Source organism: Eleginops maclovinus, chromosome 20, assembly GCF_036324505.1.
Source record: "Eleginops maclovinus isolate JMC-PN-2008 ecotype Puerto Natales chromosome 20, JC_Emac_rtc_rv5, whole genome shotgun sequence".
NCBI lineage: Eukaryota > Metazoa > Chordata > Actinopteri > Perciformes > Eleginopidae > Eleginops > Eleginops maclovinus.
In genome coordinates this window covers 9,634,729-9,657,557 of record NC_086368.1, presented here as the reverse complement: position 1 = coordinate 9,657,557, position 22,829 = coordinate 9,634,729, and the positions used below count along the sequence as shown (strand labels likewise).

General features: G+C 42.5%; 1 protein-coding gene across 2 annotated transcripts in view; it reads right to left on the bottom strand.

Moving 5' to 3' along the window:
* Nucleotides 1-4,032: 4,032 nt before the first annotated feature.
* Nucleotides 4,033-22,829, bottom strand: part of LOC134883558 (metabotropic glutamate receptor 4-like) — a 167,242-nt gene continuing 148,445 nt past the window's right edge. Inside the window, exons 9-11 of one of the 2 annotated variants that reach the window (XM_063911974.1) lie at nt 21,424-22,371; nt 7,810-8,056; nt 4,033-5,649 (exon numbers count right to left, since the gene is read on the bottom strand). In XM_063911974.1, the coding sequence (XP_063768044.1) occupies nt 5,600-5,649; nt 7,810-8,056; nt 21,424-22,371 (1,245 nt within the window). In that variant the 3' untranslated portion in view covers nt 4,033-5,599. The remainder of the gene's footprint in view (nt 5,650-7,809; nt 8,057-21,423; nt 22,372-22,829) is intronic. The other variant, XM_063911975.1, reaches the window with a different exon arrangement.

The window sequence follows — 22,829 nt, the reverse complement described above, 5'->3', positions numbered from 1 at the left end:
GCATCATAGCATGCTTTTGGTCATGACTTTTTTATGACATAATATATCTATGATGTTTTTTAAATGTTTATTGCAGCTATACTATGACTATTTTGGACATTTTTATGACAGTGTTTGGAGGACTTTTTATAAGGCAATTATTTTTATGGAAAATGTTATAATTACTATACTATGAGTTTTTCGAAAAATATACAGTATATAATGTATTCGTTTTTTGTTCATGACATATTTTTCACTGATGTTTTGTTGAATACATAATGCATACTTTAAAGTTCTATAACATTTTAATGATTTTTATGTCATGCTATTCAGTGACTTTGAATGACATTATCTGCAACATTTTATTACATACATTACAATGACATTTCTTACGTGGTTTTAAATGACATTTACTTCCGTCATTGTTTATGAAATACTTTATCATAACAGTTTATATTGTGCTTTACTATGACGTTGACATTTTCAGGTTGTACTATTCTTGTATACTTGTTAGACGCTTTTATTCAAAATGACTGACATACAGTACATTCAATACAGTTTTGGCTGAAGTGTCTTGCTCAGTGACACAACGACATGCTGACTATGCTGCGGGTGGAACCAGCACTCCCGTGATTCGAAGATCAGCGCACTATCCCACTGCGCCACAGCCTCATACTATACCATAGTTTTTCTGTCATGTTACTTTTCAAGACTTTTTATGGAAAGCAATACTATAACACATCCTATTCAATGACATTTTCAAAACGTGTACTGTCATTCTAAAATATCACATTTTAATGCATACAATAATATACTACATAATATGATGCTTTTTAATGACTCACTATACTAAGACTAATTTTTAAAACGTACTACACTGTGACATATTTAATGACATCTTGATATCACTCTATAGCATGCATTATTTATGACATTTTTCTTTCATGCAGGCGCTGAACCTTTAGAGCATTACTTTGATCGTGCAATAACTGCAGGATATTCATGAGCTACTGTTTCCTAGCAACATAGTGTATGCACTGTGTATAGGCTACAGACTGTGATCACTCGGCACAAAGACAAAACGTGAATGAAAACCTAGATAAATATCTAAGAAAATGTTGAACTATGATTCCTTAAGCACAAACACGATGCAGGAGAGCACTGCCGCTCTGTTTTCAGATATCTCATCTCACAAATACTGCAATATTTTGCTTCATATATACATTCAGAGTTTATTGTTTTGCATAAGCTCGCTTTTCTATCGCAGTCCACAGTGAATAGTTGAGCCTTTTGTGCGCCTGGCTCGGTCTCCTCTGCACGAAGATCACTCCTCTAGATCTTTCCTCAGTGTTTATGATGGTATACAATAGCAGTCTTGCACAGCTCAGTCAAAGGACCCCTGAGACAAACATCACTGCTTTGCCTCTCCTAATCCTGCTGCTGTATATTGGAGCTCGATTCTAGACAAATGTGCTCCTGTGCTTATTCTGTCACCTGAGGGCAGCTGTATTGTGTTATCCTCAGGTGCACACAGGACGGGAAGCACTTTTTATTTGCTCAGCTTTTCATACTTGCAAAAAGAAGGATTGTTTCAGGAACTGCTGAAGACTTGGTGTCCCCGTCCATTGCAATTATCCACAGTTTATATGATTAATGAAATTGTTAATTGTTATTTGATGACTTTGACCATTGAAATTACTTTTTGATACATTTTTTTTGTGAGAAAAAAGGGTTTCGTTTACACTTTTTATGGACTTTGAAATGGTTCAATTGCCTTAGGAAAGTGTGACAGGACTATTTCGAGAACATATGAAAGGATTAATAATTGCGCTGTGCTCTAGTCCTCATGTGATTGGTTTTGCGGGTTTGTATGCTTATGTTAATATTTCCTACTGATGTGGGAGCTATATTTAATTAATTTACTCCATTAATCTGAAGGAGCTGTCATTGTCACTGTGATCAGGATGAGCAGGGGTCTAAGAGGTTGTTTTTTTTCCACATCGTAAGGCCATCTCATCAACGACACGGTTAAGTCCCCACATTATAGTGTCACAAGATCCTATACGTCTTTAGATCATTTTGATAAACCTCTCAACATCTATATGACCAACTCTTTAGTCGTGTCATTATTGTTGCTGTCCGAGGAAATTGTTTCTGAATGTATTTTTGCTATTATGTTGTCGAACATAATCTCAAGTTGTCTTTAAAATTGTCAACTTTCATGAAAATCGCTGGCTTTCAAACCCACTTGCAGTGAAGCATGGAAAGGCCAGCTGTTGCAGGAAAAATGTCTTCTAACAGTTGGGAGGGAAGTCCTTAGCTATAGAAACTAAAGTCTCTGCTGACTGGAGCTGATGTGCATATAGGGACAATTGTGTTGCTTGTATTATTTCCAAAAGTAAATAAAGAAACACTTTTTTCCCTCCTGTGTTTGATACTAATTATAAAATAATCTATACCTCCATCCTTCTATCCATTCATCCATCTATCCATCTATGTACGTATCTGTCTGTCTGTCTGTCTGTCTGTCTGTCTGTCTGTCTGTCTGTCTGTCTGTCTGTCTGTCTGTCTGTCTGTCTGTCTGTCTGTCTGTCTGTCTGTCTGTCTGTCTGTCTGTCTGTCTGTCTGTCTGCAAGTGAAAAAGCTGCAGGATTAGTTTGAATAAGCATCATGAGGTCTCATCCGAAGCCTCTACTGTAGTCGTGTAAAGATCAGTATCCATCATTATGTTTCATTCTATCTTGGGTCATTTAGTGTTGTCCCATTCAAACGAAGAATATGTAAATCCTGCTCAACAGTGTGAGGAACTCGAGAAACAATATAGAGGTTATGTGCAGCTTGCATTGGCCTCAGCCCACTGATTTGTTTAATAAGTATCTCACATCAGGGACTGCAGTGTCTCTCATGCTGTATATACATTTTTATTTGGCAGCCAGCCTAAAAACTGTTCAGTAGTTTCTATTTTTGTATTCAATGTTTCACAAGTGGGAGTTTGGCAGTGCATTGGAAAGTGATGCATGGTGGATTAATATTGAGGGATTCATACTAATGGTTCAAACATTTGCAGCATCGAAAATTGAAATATGATACAGATACTGGGTGGGAAACTCCATCTGTTGGGAACTTTGGGATGTTGGCCTTTGCACACCATTTACATGCACAAAGCCCATACAACAGACTACAGGAAAGGGAAAACCCTCAAATGCATAATAGGCACCCTTTAAGAGCTTTATCACTTTTTCACACTAGTGTTCCTGGTTAGTGCTTGTTAGCCGCATGAGATATTTCTCAGTTTGTTCAAACACAAGGGGAGAAAAATCATTGACAGGAGTGTGTGTAATGCAAACCTGCAGCCTCATGAGACCAAACATTGCAGACACCTCATTCTGTCTATGCTGTGAGAGGATGATATATACTCTATCGTGAATATTTCAGTAACTAGTATTTGGGCATTTAGCACACTTGCAAAGCAACAACTGTTATTTTAGAGGCTTTTGTAAAGTGGGCTAACAGTATGAGGGAGGAGAGGAGAAGATGATGATAGATACTGAGAGCTCGCTGCATGCAGAGGACCTGGTTTCCAGTAGCAGCAAACCTTTCATTTTAAATAATTTCATGTTTCCCTCCAACAGTTCTGCGTTCTGCCAGGGCTATTATCAGAGCAGTGGTGGCAACATATTATTCAAAGGATGGCAGCCATTCTCTTTCTTCTTCAAGGCGGACAGACTGTTTTTATTACAACACATTATTAGTTTACAAGAAGGATGAAAAACCTGTGTTCAGACAGAAGAGCTGCCAATCATTTATTTGAAGATAATGCAAATGTGCTCATGTACCATTCTGTTTATGTTGCATGAGAAGATTAAAGTATGTCCCCCTTTATTTTTTAAAGTTTATTAAAGAAGCAGCTATCTTATAAAGTAATCCTTCTTTCCCCAGAATAAAACAAACCCAAAGTTGAAGTTTGAAAACATTTTTAATAGAAATAAAATTTTGTATAAAAAAAAAATAAACATGCTTCACACACTTCATTAGTTTTCATGAGGTTTTACAAATACATATTCAGATAGCCAGGCACTGTATCTTTTTGTACATATTCCCCAATTTTAGGATATGTCAGGACATAAAGCAGACATCATCAATCTATTTAATAACATACATTAACTTGCCATTTAATTTGGTCAGCACTCACATTTTATTCTGCAACACAAATGGTGTTGAAAGTAATACAGAGGGAGGCATGAAGAGCAGCATTGAATTTACAACACAAATGACCCACTATGTTTTTTCCCCAAGACGTTAGAGGGCTTTTACACCTCACGAAGCCAACCATTAATCTGTTCAGCGAGCTGAGAGTGATTAATAGAGATATTGTTTACTTTTGCTATCAGATTTGTAGCTATTGAAAAGCCTTACACCTCCTCCTTATCATAACAGTGCCTGAGGAGGACATGTATATTAATGAATTTTTCAATAGCTGGTCCATTATGGATATCACCTTCAGGTCATATTGCATCTCAAGGGAATACTTCATCTTAATTCCCCTGCTAATGGATGTGTACAGCTAAGCTTTACCCTCAAACTACGTGTGACCAAGAGAAAAGCTGGTGGCAGTGAGGGGGGGGGGTCATCCTGGACGACAGCTGACAGTTACACCTCCGGAATAAAATACGGTCGATTTTAACCACGGCCCGCTGTTTGAAAGCACATACAGGTACGCGGAGGGCAGTGGCAGCCTTGGGCTAGCTGGTAATACAAATCATGGCCTCACTTAAGCACAGATAAATAATCACTCACTAGACCTTCACCATTTGAGAACAGTTTTCAACGTACAACGGGCTCACACCCAAACAATTGTTAACAAAGCTGCAACAGAGTTTAAAACGCATTCCAAATATATTGTTTTTTATTTTTCTTATTTTTTTTATTTTAACAACACAACACAGGATTTTGAAACTGGCATGCGCAAAATTGGCAGAGACCGTCTTAGAGTCCTTCTTGATGAATCCTGGAAAAAAAACAAAAAACATGGAGTCCCGTAAAGATTTGTTGCGTTGTTGAGAAGATCGCCCTTTCCAGTTCTTTGACTCGGAGACTGGGTGACATTTAGAAAGAAAAACAAATACAACCCTCACCCATTGTCCTTTTCGGTGTTGATTGTTCCCTTGTGATGCCTGGAGGGTTTTCAGATAGATTACGATTTTCAAAACTGGCAGATGAAACAGAGAACACCTGGACATATTCTTGGTTTCTTTTTCAGTTTCTGTCAGCATAGCTCAAGATAACGGAAAAAGTCTACTAAAGAGGACACAGCTGAAATGTAAAGACTTAAAAGTAAAGCTCCATCCATCAGTCTCCCGGCCTCTGCCATGCAAGTATTTTTCTTTTTTTGTGTGTGTATTCTCTTGAGGCAGACAGAAGATGGGACCTTGCATTTGTATTGTTATCTGTTCCTTTGTATGTCGGTCCCTGTGGTCTCTCCTCGCCACGTCACGTCTTTGGGCAACGCTCAGTGTGATCTCGACCCGTACAATGACACATCCATTTCTTATGCCGGCTGTGTGAAACTCCATTGCATGTTTTTCTGTAAATCCTGAATTGTGACGAGAATCTTTGTCCCTTAGATTGCATGATTGCTGTAGCTGATGTAAGTTTGCTTTGTTGGGTAATCTGAAATAGAAAAATGAGATCAAAATGAGGTCAGGTTGGACTGTCTTTACCTGTGAGATAAGAAAGACTTCTAAAGCTAAGGTGGGCGTTCTTTTCTGCCTGTTTTCCTCTGATGTCAGAACATGGAATGCCAAATAGTGCAAGCATTTGTTTAGTCCTAATGCAGTGTAGCAAAGGCCAATTAAATTCTCCAATAAATCCTCAACGCTTCATTTTTGCCCATACTAAATGTCTGTTTTACCTACAGCAGATGGGGGTTTCAGTAAAGCCTCCTGTCCCCCCCACACCTTATTTCTTTCAACCATCAGGCTTCAAGTTTCCGCTTGTCTCCACAGACCGTGTTAGCTGATTCGCTGAGGTGGAGCAGATAAATCCTGACATATCGCCCACCAGATCTCGACAGTTGTGGGTGCCGTCCCAGACAGGAATTTTTCAATTTCATCAAGCCATACATCCACAGTGGCGATGACAATGACAAATGGTGCTTATTCAAATAGCCATGCACTGTAAAGCCCTGTAAACGGTAACCCCATCAGAATAAATTGCTGCTGGCTATCAATACTGTGCCTTTGTCTTCACGCCACTTATTGTTACAAAAAGCTCTATTAACCCTCGCCGGAAACTTAAAGCAGTGGAAGGAATTAATGTTGCACCGAGTGTTTACATGTGGCTATTGTGATGGGCCACACCCCCATGCATTGTCACACAGTTTATAGTGATTGCTGTTTTCTCTGTTAACGGGAAATATACGATAAGCTCTTTCATTCTCCTGTGAAGGGAGACAATTCTCACCAGCGTTGGAAAATAAGGAGTAAACACAGCTTTTAAATGTGTGACAATAGGCTCCATTTCCTTGTTATAGCAGGCAAGACGCAGCAAATGCATCTCTGACATGACCCGTTGAAACATTCACCAACGGCAAGCTGAGGAAGAGCGTTTTGGACGTCACATGAGTAATTTCTGCTGACTCGATTACTCAAGTCATCATTTACTGGTGTGACACTGACACAGTTGAACAAGGCCATTTTATTGTACATGTATTGTATATATGTACACACATATAAAGTGCCATATTCTTACATTTGAGAAGCTGAATCTGATGAATGAATATAACCACATTTTGATAAGTAGTTAAAGTCAATTATTGATATGTGTGTTGAGATTATGTTATTAGTGCCCTCATTTATCCGACTAGCACATTCATTTTTCCACGACCTTTTATCTTAGAATAATGCTTTTTATTTTATAGTAATGCTGCAAGTCAGATAATAGACATTTTCTGTTTATTAACATTTTATTTTAACTTTACAGCTGACACTAAGCCAATTATTAAAGCAACACATATGCAACACTTTGGCAATTGCATACTATTTATATTAGGGTTTAAACTGTTAAATACATAAGAAAACTTGATGAAAAGGTCACATTAAGCTCTGGAAAATTACTTTGGGTATCTTGTCACTGTATTCTGACAGTTTCTAAACACGAGTTATCATAAGATTTATTAAATACACAACTTGTCAACGTAACTATTTAGCAATGACAAATAGCGCTTTTATTTACACGTTTAGACACCAACGCTTCTATTTCTGAACAAATGAGAACAACCCAGTTATTAGAGTTCAGACATGTTACTCAAATCATTATAAATGTTTTTTGTTCAATGACTTTTAATTTAATAAACTAATCATTTCAGTACTGTGTACTCCAGTACTCGATAGAGAAAGCAAAAGCCAAAGAACGAAGGGAAACATTCAGCATCTGATTTCACCTGTAGCCTCTAAATTCAATCAAATAATGAAAATAATTTAACATGAAGACTGGAGTGCAGTTGAATTGTTTAATTACAGGATGCGTTTCTTTGTTGACAACAGTAATGTTAACTTCACTCCCCACACTCGTAATTAAGGATCCTGTAATGCTTCCTTCTGACTAGCAAACAATATCCACCCCCCCACACCAAATAAACAGTGGGACCTTTATTGGATTCTATGAAGTGTTAAATAACATACCACACATCTGCTAATCGGTAATTATTTTTCACTATGCTTCATATCTCTGCACCAATGTCTTTCATTTACAGAAACTGAAGGACAGAATAAGCTAGAAAATAAATGAAACGGTGTGTTTTTAATACTCATTAAAAATGCATGCTCTTACTTTGTGTTTCCAGGCTTTCGCACAGCTCGGTCTTGGCCTCTCCGTTGGGTCTGAGTCCGGCCTTGGGGTTGAACTTGTTGGACATGGTGGCGGCAGTAACAACCGCCTTCAGGCTGCGCGTGCGCTTTGGCACATTCTGCTCGGGGTGGAAGAGTACCACGTAGACCTTCGGCATGTAGAGCAGCCCGAGAGACACGGAGGCGCTCAGACTCACGGAGATGGTCAGCGTGGTTGTTTGAATGTACATCTACAAAACATCCAAACAAAAACAGTTTAGCCCTTTCTTGTCGCTGGATTTTGAAGATTTTTCAATATGTGTGGAGCGACATCTGCTGTGTGTCATTCTGATTAGAGTGTCCAATGACCCGTTAGTTTGCCAAGCTGTCGTTGAAGTACTTTCTACTCCGTCTAATATATGCTCCGTACTATTTACTGCAAGCAGTGTTATAAAACTTGCCTTAAATCAGCGTCTCATCTGCTTTTATGGCGCCTAAGCCGAACCAGCCGGCGCCACCTTGTTGTTTAATTTTCTGCCATACTAGTTTTAATATGGCCATCACGTCAACCTGAACACAGACTTGATAACAGCAGTGTATTGGATATTTTTCTGATTCATAACAAGCAGGCACATAAAAAAATAAACAAGCCCGTGAACATTTTCCACATGGTCAGATCCTTTGAATGATGGGGGGGGGGGGGGGGGGGGGGGGGGGGGGACACGCTGAGTATTATTTCAACTCATTCCATTTTAATTGTTTGCAAAGCTGCTGTGAATTAATGAGTCATCTTCAGGGAAGCATTAAAGAGGAAGGCAAGCTGGTGTCCTTGCTATACATCATACAGGGTTCTGAGTGGCTGACTGTCATCTGAGAAGAAATACTTTGCAAGTGTTTCAAACAGTGGCGGTGCGTCAATAGTGGGCGCTTGACTAAATTAACTGCGCCCCCCCAAAAAAAATGTTCACCAGCCGCCACTGGTTTCAAAAGGTACAATTTAAAGATACTGCAGACTTCCATGCATCTTAAGTGTGTGCAAAGCGCTAAATTAAATACAGTGAATTAAAAATGACTGTACAGCAGAAACTCTTAACACTCTTGGCTACGTTTTTCGAAAAGTAACGTGTTGCGTTCACGTCACCTCATTTAGACCCTAGTTATGAGCAAATGTGGAATAATAAACTTTACCAAAACTTTTGAGGACTACTTACAGATACATAATCTTTTGAAGGAACTACACAAGTGTCATTAAACCACTAGCATGTTTGATTCAATATGAATACTAATTGAGTCAAAACTAAGTTTTTTTTCTTTTTTTCTCCATGTCTCCTCTTGGGTTTGAGGTTTTACTGTTTTGTTAACTTTGGCCAACTTTTTGCAGATATAACAAATTCAACAGGGCTGATTCTGATTGTGAAGTGTAGGGAAGGAGCCTGCTAGCATACTTAGGATCAAAATCAGTTTCCGGCTAACATAAAAGAGCCTTATAGCTGTTATTATTATAATTCAAGGTTTTTGGCTGAAATATAATATACCCTTCCTACACAACATTTACAACCACTTATCTCTCCCACACAAGGAAAAACCATGGACGAGCCGGATAACAACAAGTTAACAATTTTGATGCAACATCTGGATTTTCTAAAGAAGCTAAACATTTTACAAAAATAACTTGTAAAAATATATGAACAAAATAATTATATTTAATGCTATATTATGTTAAAAAAAATAGGACATCAATGTGTTAATGTATCACATACTTTCAACAAGTTGTTGTGTGTCTGCTTAATCCATGTGAAAGCAGAATAAAAGGGCTAAAACACGTTTTAGAGAAGATTTACTCTAATGTGGGCAGAAACTGGCAGCAGTCAGCACTCTGGAAATAAAAAGATCCTATTGGAAAGCATGACATTTTTTTATTTTAGAATAGGATAGTAAGAAGGAGAAAAAGAGTTGGTTTTAGAACGAAGATAGGACCATTCTTGTTGCAGTAAACAACACAATAGTCACCCAGCATATGGAAAAAGAGCAAATGTTATAATATGGTTATACTTTCTTGCTTTGCCGACTGTAGATATGTTGAAAAAAATGCAATAATACTGCCACCCCAAATCAAATTTGATCAGTAACAAACAAATTCAATCCTGCACTGAAGCTTGACGCTTCAGCATCCACTCTGCGTCTGTTGCTATGGGTAACAACACAAGCTACCACCACATTTCTTCACACTTAACTTCTTCTGTCTAAAGCAGAAGGATTCTTTGTGGATTTTATTATTTTAAAAGGCATTTACTAAGGAAAATAAAGAAATATTTCCTAAGATTCAAAACAATAATTCCCATAAAAACATGTATCTTTTTTCTTTTGTTTAGGAAAGACAGACATAGTTTGTACATAAAAAAAACTGCTGATAGTTAGCTGAATCTCAAGCATTGTTCTTAGGCTACCACGATAACAGATTCTCATGTGGAACCCTGACTGAAACATTCAGAAACATGGTTATAAAATTGATCAAACTCAACCATGGTGTAAAATGCAACTAAAACATGCTTTTATTCAAAGGCCTTCACTGTAAATATTTTACAAGGCCTCTTTCCCATAAAGTTTCCATTAAATTAGTGGAATAAACTTTCAAGCATCACTAGAGATTTTCAGTTTGTTTTCAGTCAATGCTGCTATAGATGGTGTCATGATCCTTGTTTTCTGTCTGTTTCCTGTTTTATTTTGAAATGTTTTCCCTCTGTTGTGTCATGTGTTTTACTTCCTGTCTTTTGGTTTTCCTTGTGTCTGATTTTCTTTATTGTTGTCACCTGTTGCCCTCATGTTTCTGCCTCCCCTCCCCAGCTGTGGCTTGTGTTGTGATTAGTGTCTTTGTATTTAGTCCTGCTTGCCCTTGTGTTCTCGGTCAGTTCGTTATCGTCTTTCATGTGTTCAAGTCAAGTGTTTTTCATGTCCTGGATTATCGTCTTTCATGCGTTCAAGTCAAGTGTTTTTCATGCCCTGGACTTTACCTAACTTTGGATTTTTGTAAAACAGCTTTGGAATAAAGCTCGCCTTTTGTTTGTACCCATACCTGCCTCCCTTGTTGCTGCACTTGGGTCCTATTTCCCCAAACCCTGACAGAACGAACTGACCAAAAGATGGACCCAGCAGACAGCCTCTATGAGGTAATTTATAATCTAACTTGCCTACAAAATGACTGTCGATACGCCTCCAGTACAGAGGAGAGGCATGCCATCATGGCCGAGGCACGCATGGAGATGTGTTCGAGGCCGTGGGTAAGAGACTTATTACCCGAGTGGGTGGAGGAGTTCTTTGGAAGCTGTGAGGCAAAACTTGTTTCCCAGGCATGCTAGCTCCCTGCCTGCCACAGCTCCCCACTTGGAACCTTATGTGGACCCTTTTGTTGGCTCCCGCCTGGCTTTTGGAGGTCCGCGGAGCCTGCAACAGTCCACTAAGAGACGCAAAGCCAGGCGACCAGCCCGTCCTCCTGCAGCCAAGCCTCCTGCAGTCATGCTTCCGGCTGCAGTTCCGGCCCTAGCAGCCATGTTTCCAGGCCAAGCCCTGGCCGCCATGCTCCCAGCTGCAGTCCGGCCCACTCCAGCTACGCCTGTCCTGTCGGCGGCCCGGCCGACTCCAGCACCGCCTGTCCTGTCGGCGGCCCGGCCGACTCCAGCCCTGCTGCCCTGTCGGCGGCCCGGCCGACTCCAGGCCCTGCTGCCCTGTCGGCGGCCCGGCCGACTCCAGGTCCTGCTGCCCTGTCGGCAGGCCCGGCCGACTCCAGCTTTGCCTTTCCTGTCGGCTCCGGCCCCGACTGTCCTGTCCACTCCGGCCCCGCCTGTCCTGTCTCCTCCCGCCACACCTGGGGGGCCCTGCCGTCAGCTGTTCCGATGGGGTTCCCACCAACACCTGCACCTGCTCCGTTGGGGGTCTCGCCGTCACCTTTTCCGATGGGGGTCCCGCCTGCACCTGCTCCGTTGGGGGCCCTGCCGTCGCCTGTTCCGATGGGGGTCCCACCAACACCTCCTCTGTTGGGGGTCCTGCCGTCACCTGCTCTGATGGGGAACCCGCCAACACCTTCACCTATTCCGTTGGGGGTCCCGCCGTCACCTGTTCCGATGGGGGTCCCGCCGTCACCTGTTCCGATGGGGTCCCGCCGTCACCTGTTCGATGGGGAACCCGCCAACACCTGCTCCGTTGGGGGTCTCGCCGTCACCTTTTCCGTTGGGGGCCCTGCCGTCACCTGTTCCGATGGGGGTCCCGCCAACACCTGCTCCGGCTCTGTTGGGGGTCTTGCCGTCGCCTGTTCCGATGGGGGTCCCGCCAACACCAACACCTGCTCCGTTGGGGGTCCTGCCGTCACCTGTTCCGATGGGGGTCCCGCCAACACCTGCTCCGTTGGGGGTCCTGCCGTCACCTGTTCCGATGGGGGGTCCCGGCAACACCTGCCCCTGTTCCGTTGGGGGCCCTGCCGTCGCCTGTTCCGATGGGGGTCCCGCCAACACCTGCTCCGTTGGGGGCCCCGACGTCTCCTGTTCCGATGGGGGTCCCGCCAACACCTGCTCCTGCTGCGTTGGGGGTCCCGCTGTCACCTGTTCTGCCGGGGGTTTCGCCAACTCCTCATCCCGTCAAGTCGCTGGTCCCTCCGACACCTGTTCCGTTGGTGGTCCCACCGATCCATGTCCCTTTCCAGTCGGGGTTCCTGCCAAAGCCGTGTCCTGCCTCTTCCGGGGTCCCGCTGACACCATTACCACCCGGGTTCCCGCCAAAGCCATGTCCTGCCTCTTCCGGGGTCCCGCTGACACCATTACCACCCGGGTTCCCGCTAAAGCCATGTCCTGCCTCTTCGGGGGTCCTGCTGATTCCAGTACCAACTGGCGTCCCGCCGACAACAGCTCGTGTCCCGTCGGGGGTCCCGCCGACTGGTGCTCCTGTCTCCTCGGTGGCCCTGCCGCCTCCCACTCCAAGTGCTCCTTACTTTCCTCCAGAGGCGTCTCGCCGTCCTCCAGCCTGTCCTACAGCCCGGCGTCCAGAGGCGTCTCGCCGTCCTACAGCCCGTTGTCCACAGGCGTCTCGCCGTCCTACAGCTCGTCGTCCAGAGGCGTCTTGCCGTCCTCCAGCCCGTCGTCCAGAGGCGTCTTGCCGTCCTCCAGCCCGTCGTCCAGAGGCGTCTCGCCGTCCTCCAGCCCGTCCTCCAGCCCGTCGTCCAGAGGCGTCTCGCCGTACTCCAGCCCATCGTCCAGAGGCGTCTCGCCGTCCTCCAGCCCGTCCTCCAGAGGCGTCTCGCCGTCCTCCAGCCTGTCCTACAGCCCGTCGTCCAGAGGCCTCTCGTCGCCTTCGAGACCGTCCTCCACAGCTGTCTCGCCGCCTTCCAGGCCGTCCTCCGGAAGTTTCTCGCTGCCCTCCGGAGCTATCCCGCCGTCTTCCAGGCCGTCCTCCGGAGCTGTCTCGCCACCTTCCGGAGCTATTCCACTGTCCTCCAGATCGTCCTCCGGAGTTCCCTCGCCGTGGCCTCTGCCCATGTCTCCGGCCTCCGGAGTTCCCTTGCCACAAGGCCTGTCTGTGCTTTGTCTCATGCTCTGCCTTGCCCGTGGGCCGTCCGGCCGAGACACGCTTCTCATCCTCTGCCTTGCCCCCGGGTCGTCCGACCGAACCCCGCCTCCGGACCCCCTCCACCCACCCTTTTGGCCTTGGTCATGCAAGATGATTCACATACATCATGAGCCAAGTCTTGTGATTGGGTCGTTGCTTCATGAAGAAGCCTCTTTTTTCAGACGGACTTAATCAAAGAAGAAGAAGATATACTTTATTAATCCGTTGAAGGGAAATTTCTTTCCCCACTCTGTGGTGTTTACACACACACGGATGATATACATGCTCAAGCAGCGATGATATACATGGACAAACAACCACACACATGCAGGAGAGGTGGTAGAGCAGGGAGGCTGCCAGGTACCCGGTGCCAGCGAGCAGATTCAGGGTTTGGTGCCTTGCTCAAGGGCACCTCGGCAGTGGCTGAGGAGGAGAATTGGCACCTCTCCAGCTACCAGCTCCCTCCATTTTTTTAGGTCCAATTCGACCCTTTGGACCCAAGTCGCCCTAACAGACTAAGCCACTGCTCATCCCTGCAATTGTACGTCTTTCATTCACAGCACAGCCTAAATTCCCCCTGAAATCTAACGATGTCTTGAAATGGAAATTGATCATGCACATTTCCCTAAACCTGTGGAAAATGTTCATGAATATTTCAGGGACAGATGCAAGTGAGAAAGTGTCTTGTGATTCTGCCTTCAGAGTATTATTCCTTACTTTTGACGTTTCATCAGGAGCTGGGAGAGCCCCTCATGTAGGTCCCTGCCTTTTTCATCAAAGCAGAGTAACATTCAGCTTCTCATCCGTGACCCCTGCTTAGATATCGTGTTTTATTATGAGTGAATCCCCACTGTGCTTTCTGTCCAGACTGGCTACATCTCATCTCAGCCAGTCATAGTGCGATGGGGACTGCTTGCTGGAGAGAAGAATGGGGGCTGTATGATGGAAGGACAGCTGCAGAGCATCCCCCCACCCCCAGCTGCAGGGAGCGTTACCAGTGAGCTGCTCTGGGCTCGGCTCGCTGCAGCCTCAGGGACAGACTGTTGAACCAAGCTGTTCCCCACATAAACAGAAAAAAACCTCTTCGACTTTCAACAAAGAATAAAAGTCACTTAGTATGTACTCAATATAGGAAGAGATAACAAATACATAAATCTAAATGATTAACAATCACCCGATAAGAATTTATTTTGGGGTCAATTCAATTGTCTATAAAACACCAGAAAACTGTTTAAGAAAACGTAATGTCTCTAAAAATGTTTGTCTGAAAAAGAGTGTTTGTAGATTTGAACAATTGACAATAACTAATTAAACTAACTGATTAAGTAATTTAGTTTTTACTCAAATTATCATTTTCCATCATTTAACTAAATAAGACACCTAAACTCTAGTTGTAATTAAATATTATTTCTTTAGGATCATAGTTATAAATCTGACAGAAATTCAGTCAAAACATTAAAACACCTGGATTAAAATCACATAAAGGGATATAATTAAATAGTGACATCACTTTGTTAAACTTGTATGTGATAGGATAAGGGAAAGGACATCTTTAAGCCACTGTCAAATCACAACAGATCAGGCCAGCTAACCAATCAGAGGCTCTGGGCTCTTGGACAGAGGGTGAAAAGAGGTGCTGCAGCACAGGCAGTATGAGAAAAATAAAGAGCTTTTTGATCATTAAATCATGGACACATGTCACATTAGAGGCACAAAATACAAATACGAAGCTTAACATTAGCATTATATGGCCCCTTTTAATGTTTCCAGTTAATGGCATCACCGTTTCTAAATGAGCTCAAATGTATCTTTTGCATTATACAATATATTGTTATTTATCAGCTGACATCTCAACTCAACTTTATTTATAAAGCCTTTTAAAAAAACAGCCGCAGCTGAAAGAAAGTGCTGCACATGGATGAAAACACGTATCATAAGACATAAAACACAAAAACAATATAAAAACAGAAACAGAGTCTCATGCTGGGTGAAAAGCCAAAGAATAGAAATGGGTTTTTAGACGATTTTTAAAAATGGGCAGTGAAGGGGCTTGTGTAATGTGCAATGGGAGGTCATTCCACAATTTAGGACATCTACAGCAAACCAAAATATATATCTAATATAAGCTACTCTTGGCTGGTATGCCAGCCATGCTAATTTACCAATTAAATTGTCACAGTGCAACCACCAAGAAGAATTGTTACCCAGGCCTTATTTGAAATCAGTATAGCTCTGTTTTGTATTTCATCAAAGGTGCCACTGAATCACACACACACAAAAAAAAGCTCCCACTGTATGGAGCGGTGCATTTCCTTACAAATGGACTCCTTATTTCAGTGTCAGACCAACTCCAGTGTTCAATCCATTCATGTGTTTCCTCCTGATTGCCGTGCAGAGAATGCACTGGAGCTCATAAATGCGAGTTGCTGTATATCTCACACACCTATCATCACGTTGCCATCAGCAGATGTCGGCTGAGGGGAAAAAGATAAAATAGGAGAAGAAGTATATGACGGCCATAATGACTGAACTAGATGCAAAGGAACACAATGAGGATCTATCTGCGCATATAACATGAGAGGAGTTAAAATAAACCCCCCACCACTGCCTACAAAGCTGAGAGAGAATGTCTGCGATAGCTGATTCATTTAAGGGTTAATAAATGTAAACAGATTCTATTTTCAACCATAGACTCTAGAGAGCTTCTGCTTCAGGATTCAAACCATCAAATTAAACAGCATAACTCCCTTTTATACATTACACCAACGTGTTATTTCTCAGCATGCAATGAAAATGATCATTAGAGAGGCTTGCTGCATTGGAATTCACTTTAATTGCACTCTAATTAAGCTAATAAACAAACAGAAGCCTTAAAGGGATAGTCCGGCGAAAATTGACCCCGGGTCTTTTTTTGCATGAAAACTGATCAAGTAAGCCCCCAAGAGAGTTTTTTTCGTTCATCAACCAGTATTGAGCTTGCCCGGAAAAACCGGGAGCAACGCTAATAGCCAAAATGGCTTACAGTGCATTCGATCAGGGCAGTGCGCAGAACACTTTCAAAACGGCATTTTTTTAACCACTAACATTGCTCGAAACAGCACCAAACCTCTGCAGTAGCATGACTAGGGTCCCTACACATAAACCGGAGCACCAACAACGTAGTTTGCAAACCCGAAGTTTATTAAAAAGAACTGTTTTACAAGACTCACCAACTGCCCCCCATTCCAGCTCCTCTCCAAGGAAAGTCCGCACAAGTCGATTATCGAATGCACCGGAGTTCAGTTCAAGGAGGAGTGTTTTGGAATGTATAAATCTAATGAAAGGAGTTGCATGTAAATTACAGGCAACTCCTTTCATTTCCGTGTCAACACTCACTAGATTAGCTTTGATTAGCTTCTTGGCCTGTTCACATATTATTGGAGCACCCAGAGGTCAACATCTGGGACCCACAGGGCTGCTCTGCTGGAGGCCTAATGAAATACTGCTCTCTGAATTTCAGGATGTTTCTCAACACCCTCTGCTCTGTAGAATCAAACTTCATTATTTATTATTGGGCCTGCGGGATATTACTGAGAATAATGCTGTTTATCTTTTTGCTTAAAAGAGACAAAGAGAGAAATGGAAAGGGAGCTGAGGAGGAGGTTACAGGTGACAGGGAGGAACTTTCCCGTCTCACATCCGGTCTCATTGAACTCCCACTCTTTGTCTGACTAGTGCACTAACAGACCCGTTTATTTTGTCGCTGAGTTAACGGTGCCAATAGTGTGATGTCTACTTCATAGAGAAATAAACAACACTCAATTCATCAGTCCATTCATGCAGTGTGATGGCAGGACCTTCTTTGTGTGGGCTGATTGAATTTGAACTGAGCCCATTGTTCTGAAGTCTCATTCCCATGCATGCAATTGTCCGACGCCTCCTGCCTCTGATTTAAACTGCTTCTCCAGGTAGGCAGGTGTCAGGTCTATTCCTGAGGCTAGCATAACGCTTGGTGATCACGCTCCATAGATCAGACCAGATGTCCCAGTTTGAATGATAAAGAGCGCCTCCCATGGCATTTGTTACTTTTATCCTGGCACCAGATGACAAATAAATGACTGTGCTTTTAACGCCGAGGCAAGGCGCGCTGTAAAGGGGCGATGAGCACAGACGCCGCTCGATAAGGTGAATCAGGACCCGGAGGAAGTGGAGCATTTAATTGCTCTGAAAGACGTGTCAACGTGGGCTGTGAACGAGGCTTTGTGCGGCCTGCCATTTACAGTAAGATGATTATGAGGTGTGTTTTCTTTGACATGATAATTCCTTAAATAAGGAACATTGTTTATGTAAGGCCTAAGACAATCAGTCACAGGGTTGGTTTGTTTTCTACATAAAGCCTAGCACAGCAAAACCAGCTACTTTGTAGTGCTCCAAATGCATCATCAAAATACAGTTTTATATAATCTTTACGTGTTGCAGGTGATGCCTGTTTTTTCTGGATGACATTATGTCTATGTCTCCAAAAACGTAAAAACAATGTATGTGTTTTCAGTTGTGGAAGAATTACTCAGATCTTAGAAGAAAAATAGCATCTTTACATAACTCTGTAACAGTCCTGCATTTCAAATGTAAATAGTACACAAGATTAAGCATCAAAGAAGACTTTAAGTACCAGAATTAAAAATATACAGAATGAACCAAACTTAGCCCAACCTTCACCAGCTGCATCAAAGTCATTGGTGCCTTAATGTTGCAGCTGGTGAAGGTTGAGCTAAGTTTAGGAGCTGATGATATAATTACCCTCTACTAATTTTAATAATAACCTATAATGATATATCACAATGTATTAGTTGATTATATATTTAGCTTTATTAATTCAGATGTGCAAGGTTACTGAAGCTTTAAAGTAATGTTACTTTGGAGTTATGGTTAATATAACAACCACATAAGATTAAAGGGAGAACAAAGGCAGTCTATACCAGTATAGCAGCATCTCAATACTTCTTTATTTGCCTAATATGTCACTTATCGTGTCACTTACGATATACAATGCTCATTTTCAGATTCATATTTGTATTTGGTGCCTCTACTGTGACATGTCTTGATGCTTTAATCTTCAAAAAGGTCTTTTTTTTCTCATACTGCCTGTGCTGCAGCATCTCTTTCACCCTCACGCCTGTCACGTACAATGTGTTGGAGCTCTAGCCAATAGAAGCTTGAGTGTTACATAGTTATGTTAGAGAAGTAAACAAACTAGTCCAATCAAGGCGTTTCAGGCGTGGGGAGGGAGAGCGGGAGAGAAACTCCCTCTGGAGGCAACTTTGGGATTTTAGCCTTTGCAGACCATTTACATGTACGACAACCTATATTACACACTACAGGAAAGGGAAATGGAAAAAGCATAATAGGGCCTCTGTGATTTTAGAATATGTTGCTTTACGTGGACTGGACTGGAAATACTGATGCTGCCTTTGTCCTTGTTCTTAAAGTCTACAATATAAGAAAAATCTAAAATAAAAATAATAAACCATATTAAAGTGTGAGTTGGATTAAGTCCCCACGACTACACATTCAAAAGCCCTTTGGGATATATATTAAATATGATTATTCTCTCTCAAATGAGGAAAGAAAAAAATGTAGGACATTTCCCTGAAGCAAGATTTTGTCTTCCATTTCATGTCTTACCTTAACAACGCTGAGGGCAATGGTGGAAGTTTTCAAAATGATAAAAGTGGAACTATATCCCAGACATTGTGTATACCGTTTCTTTTTGCAGGGAATAATAATTAATGAGTGAGTCATTATTATTTGGGGAATAATACATTTAAGCTGGTGAGGGAAGTTTTTAGGGTTTTTAACTGAAATGAATCGGAGGTATAGGAGGCGGAAAAGAATAAGAGAAGTAGAAGAAGAAACAAAAAGTAGGTCTTCCCATCACACACTTCAAATATTGTCTTTCCTCTTCTATTTTACTATTCAAAGCCATGCTATCTAATGGATTACCTCATCCTCCTAAAAAAGCTGTTCACTCTCTGTGATGGTATAATTCTCTTTCATCTTCAGAGAGAGGAGATGGCATGATTAAACAAAGAACTTGCTGATATGCACGGCTGCTGACATGCGCCCTACGATGCGCAACAGTTAAATAAAAAAATAATGTACACTTCAAACTTGAACTGCTTTTCCTTTATCGCGCAAGATGATCCAAACTGTATAGTTCTGATAGGTGACATTTCTGTACATTTCTCCGAATATATTTGTGTAAAAGTAACAAGGGATATCTGTTGAGCTCGGCAGGACTCTCGTTGTTTTCAACATGTTGCTGCTGTTGCTCAGTTTAAGTGTTAACAGCAGGAGATTTATGGGGCAGGAGAAAGCCAATATGCAGATTCACAGAAGTTTGGACCTGTAGTGGTTACACAACGTGCAGCATATGAGAATAAGCCATTGTACTGCTGGTCACATACTGCAATATTTATGTAATTTGGATACAGTCCTATGCAGATTTTCTGCAATGCTGTAGACTATAAAAACATTTTTTGGGAGGCTGAGCCCGACACAATGCACACACTTGATTTCTCAAGAGCGTTTTTCCACAAGGTAACTATCACAGCCAGTTTTCCAGGCCAACGTTCTGATGCATTGTTTTGTTTAATCCCAGAGGGAAGGAGGTAAGGATTAATTTGTTGCATCTGTCAGACCCATGCTGGCACCGCTGATAGTGCCCGTGCCAGTACGAGGTTTTTCCCTCACGACCGTCCTCTCTTGTAACCATTGAGCCCCTTTTGTTGCTCTGCCAAAAGACCTCTTTCAACCAGATCTGCGCATTTCTCCTCTCATTGTTTCACATCTTTGGCTTTGAACCCACACTGATTTTATTCAATGTTAGTTTTAAACCCAGCCTCCATGTCCATGCCCCCTTTGCATCCCTCTTGACCTGTAGCCTCCCACTGCTCCCAGTAGATGTGATCCACGCCACAGTTCACGCCGAATGGCACATCGGTTTGACACAAGAATATAAGTGATAGAGTGTGTTTGTGTAAATCACTCAGGGGTCTCTGATGCGCTGTGGCGAACAACAACCATCACATATACAGTATGTGAGTCCGAGGCTTGCATGTAGTTATTACAGAATGCACTTAAAAAATGTTGTGTCCACATTTGGTAGGTTGTAAGTATATATATAATTATATTTAAAACATGAGGCCTCTACATGCTGTCCTTATTTTCAGTTGTTGTATTAGCTTCATTTCAAAAAGGGCTCTCGTCATAAAAAAAAACGGCAGAGTGGAGTATGTTATAAAATGAACATTAAAGGTCTGCTGGGACTGAGGGAAAACCATAAACATTTCTGAACTGCAGTTTAAAAATGTGGATGTACTTATGAGTACTTTGAAATGATGGTGTAGGTATTATTAAAGTCTGCCATTCAAACATTACAACTAAAATTACTATTAATATTATTAGGTATTAACAGCAAAAGTAATACATGTTTTACCTAACAGCGCCTGGCAAATGTTATATTATATTGTAATATACTGTTTGTATTGCTTATGCATTGACATGTAAACAGACTTGAGTATTTCAATTCAGTGTTTTACAACCTGTGTGTTCAGGACCATCACATTGGGTCATAAGGGAAAATGTGAAGTTTTCTGCTTTAGCAAATTATGGTTATTATTTCCTACTCTCCTGTAATCATCTTTTTCAAAATACTAAATGTTTCTATTTAGACTAACGCTTTTATCTGTTTTAAAGTGTCAGAAGCCAAAAAGGTAGTACTGGTTATATCTTTGAAAATGCGATTTGCACTTGAACATTTTGAATGCGTAACTTAGAGAACTGTAGATGTCGATACATGTAGTTTACTTAGAAGCATAATCACAGGTACGGTGAAATACCTACAATAAGAAATGAACACATAAACAGATTTGATAAAATATAGATTAAATACGTTTTTGTTTAGCTTGGAAGATTTCTAAAACCCTTGAGGTATTGCCTGAGTTTGAAATAAAAGCTATTTAAAAAGTAAAATAAATATACATACATGTAAGTTTACCTTTTCAGTGGACTGTGAAGTGCCAAAGAAGATTGGGATGAAAGCTAGCCATATAATGCAGGTGGTGTACATGGTGAAGCCAATGGGTTTGGCCTCGTTGAACGTCTCCGGCACTCCTCTGGTCTTAATGGCGTAGACTGTGCAGGTGACCATGAGCAGCATGCTGTAGCCCAGCAGGCAGATGAGAGACAGGTCAGAGATGTCACACTTGAGCACACCACGCGCCATCACTGGGTTAGACGTCCGCTGGTCCTCATAGTCAATAATGGCCTTGGAGGGATCCACACCGAACCATATGCACACCCCGAGCAGCTGCACCGCGGCCAGGCTGAAGGTGATGACCAGCTGGGAGGCTGGAGAAATTAACTTGGGCGCACTGACAGACATACTCCCCTGCTCGAAGATGCGGTAAATACGATTGGTTTTGGTGAGCAGGGCAGCATAGCTAATGCTCATGCCCAACCCCAAGAAGATCCTTCGGAGGGAGCAGATTCCCACATCAGGGGTGGAAATCATCAGGAACGTGGTGGCATAACAGAGGAAGATCCCCGTTAGCAGCACGTAGCTCAGCTCCCGGCCCGATGCTTTCACAATGGGAGTGTCATTGTAGCGGACAAACGTGACCACCACAAACACGGTGGCCATGATGCCAAAGACCGCGATGAGCACCGGGATGACGGCCCATGGGGAGCTCCACTCCAGTTTGACAATGGGGATTGGAACGCAGCCCGTGTGATTCACGTTGGGCCGCAAATCAAAGCGGCACATCTTACATGTGAAGGTGTCCGCCTGGTACTGATAGCCGTCGCAGCGCTCACAGTGCCAACAGCACGGGATGCCCTTCACAATCTTTTTGCGCTCGCCGAGCTGACAGGGGTGGCTGCAGATGGAGGATGGGATCTGATGGACACCACCGGGCCACTGCATTGAACTGACCTGCGAGGGAGGCAGAGCGACACAGATAAATGTTAAAAGTCGCAGAGAGCCACAAAGATAGAAGAGAAGAGTACTAAATTGTCAGTATTCTATAAACGGTGGCATGTAGAGGTAGTGATGCGTTATTGATCCCCTGAACCTCTGGAGATCGAGGACAATCTTGACGCTGGTTACTTCCTGTGTGGTTGTTTGAACTTGGCCTTAAGAACCAGTCTGTAGGCTCACATGCTATTTGTTATTTTTTTATTCGGGTGGGGGTAGGGGTGGGAAAGGGCAAACTAGGGGGTCAAATAAAGCGTTCCATCGACTCAGCAACACTCTCCAGTGGGAGGTCAAATTATACAAAGAGCAGGACCAGAGAGGTAAAAGAAAACATATTATTTGCTCCGCAGGGAACTCAGACCATATTTTTTTCTCCTTTGGTAAATAATTGTTGATGTTTAAAATAAAATCAATAC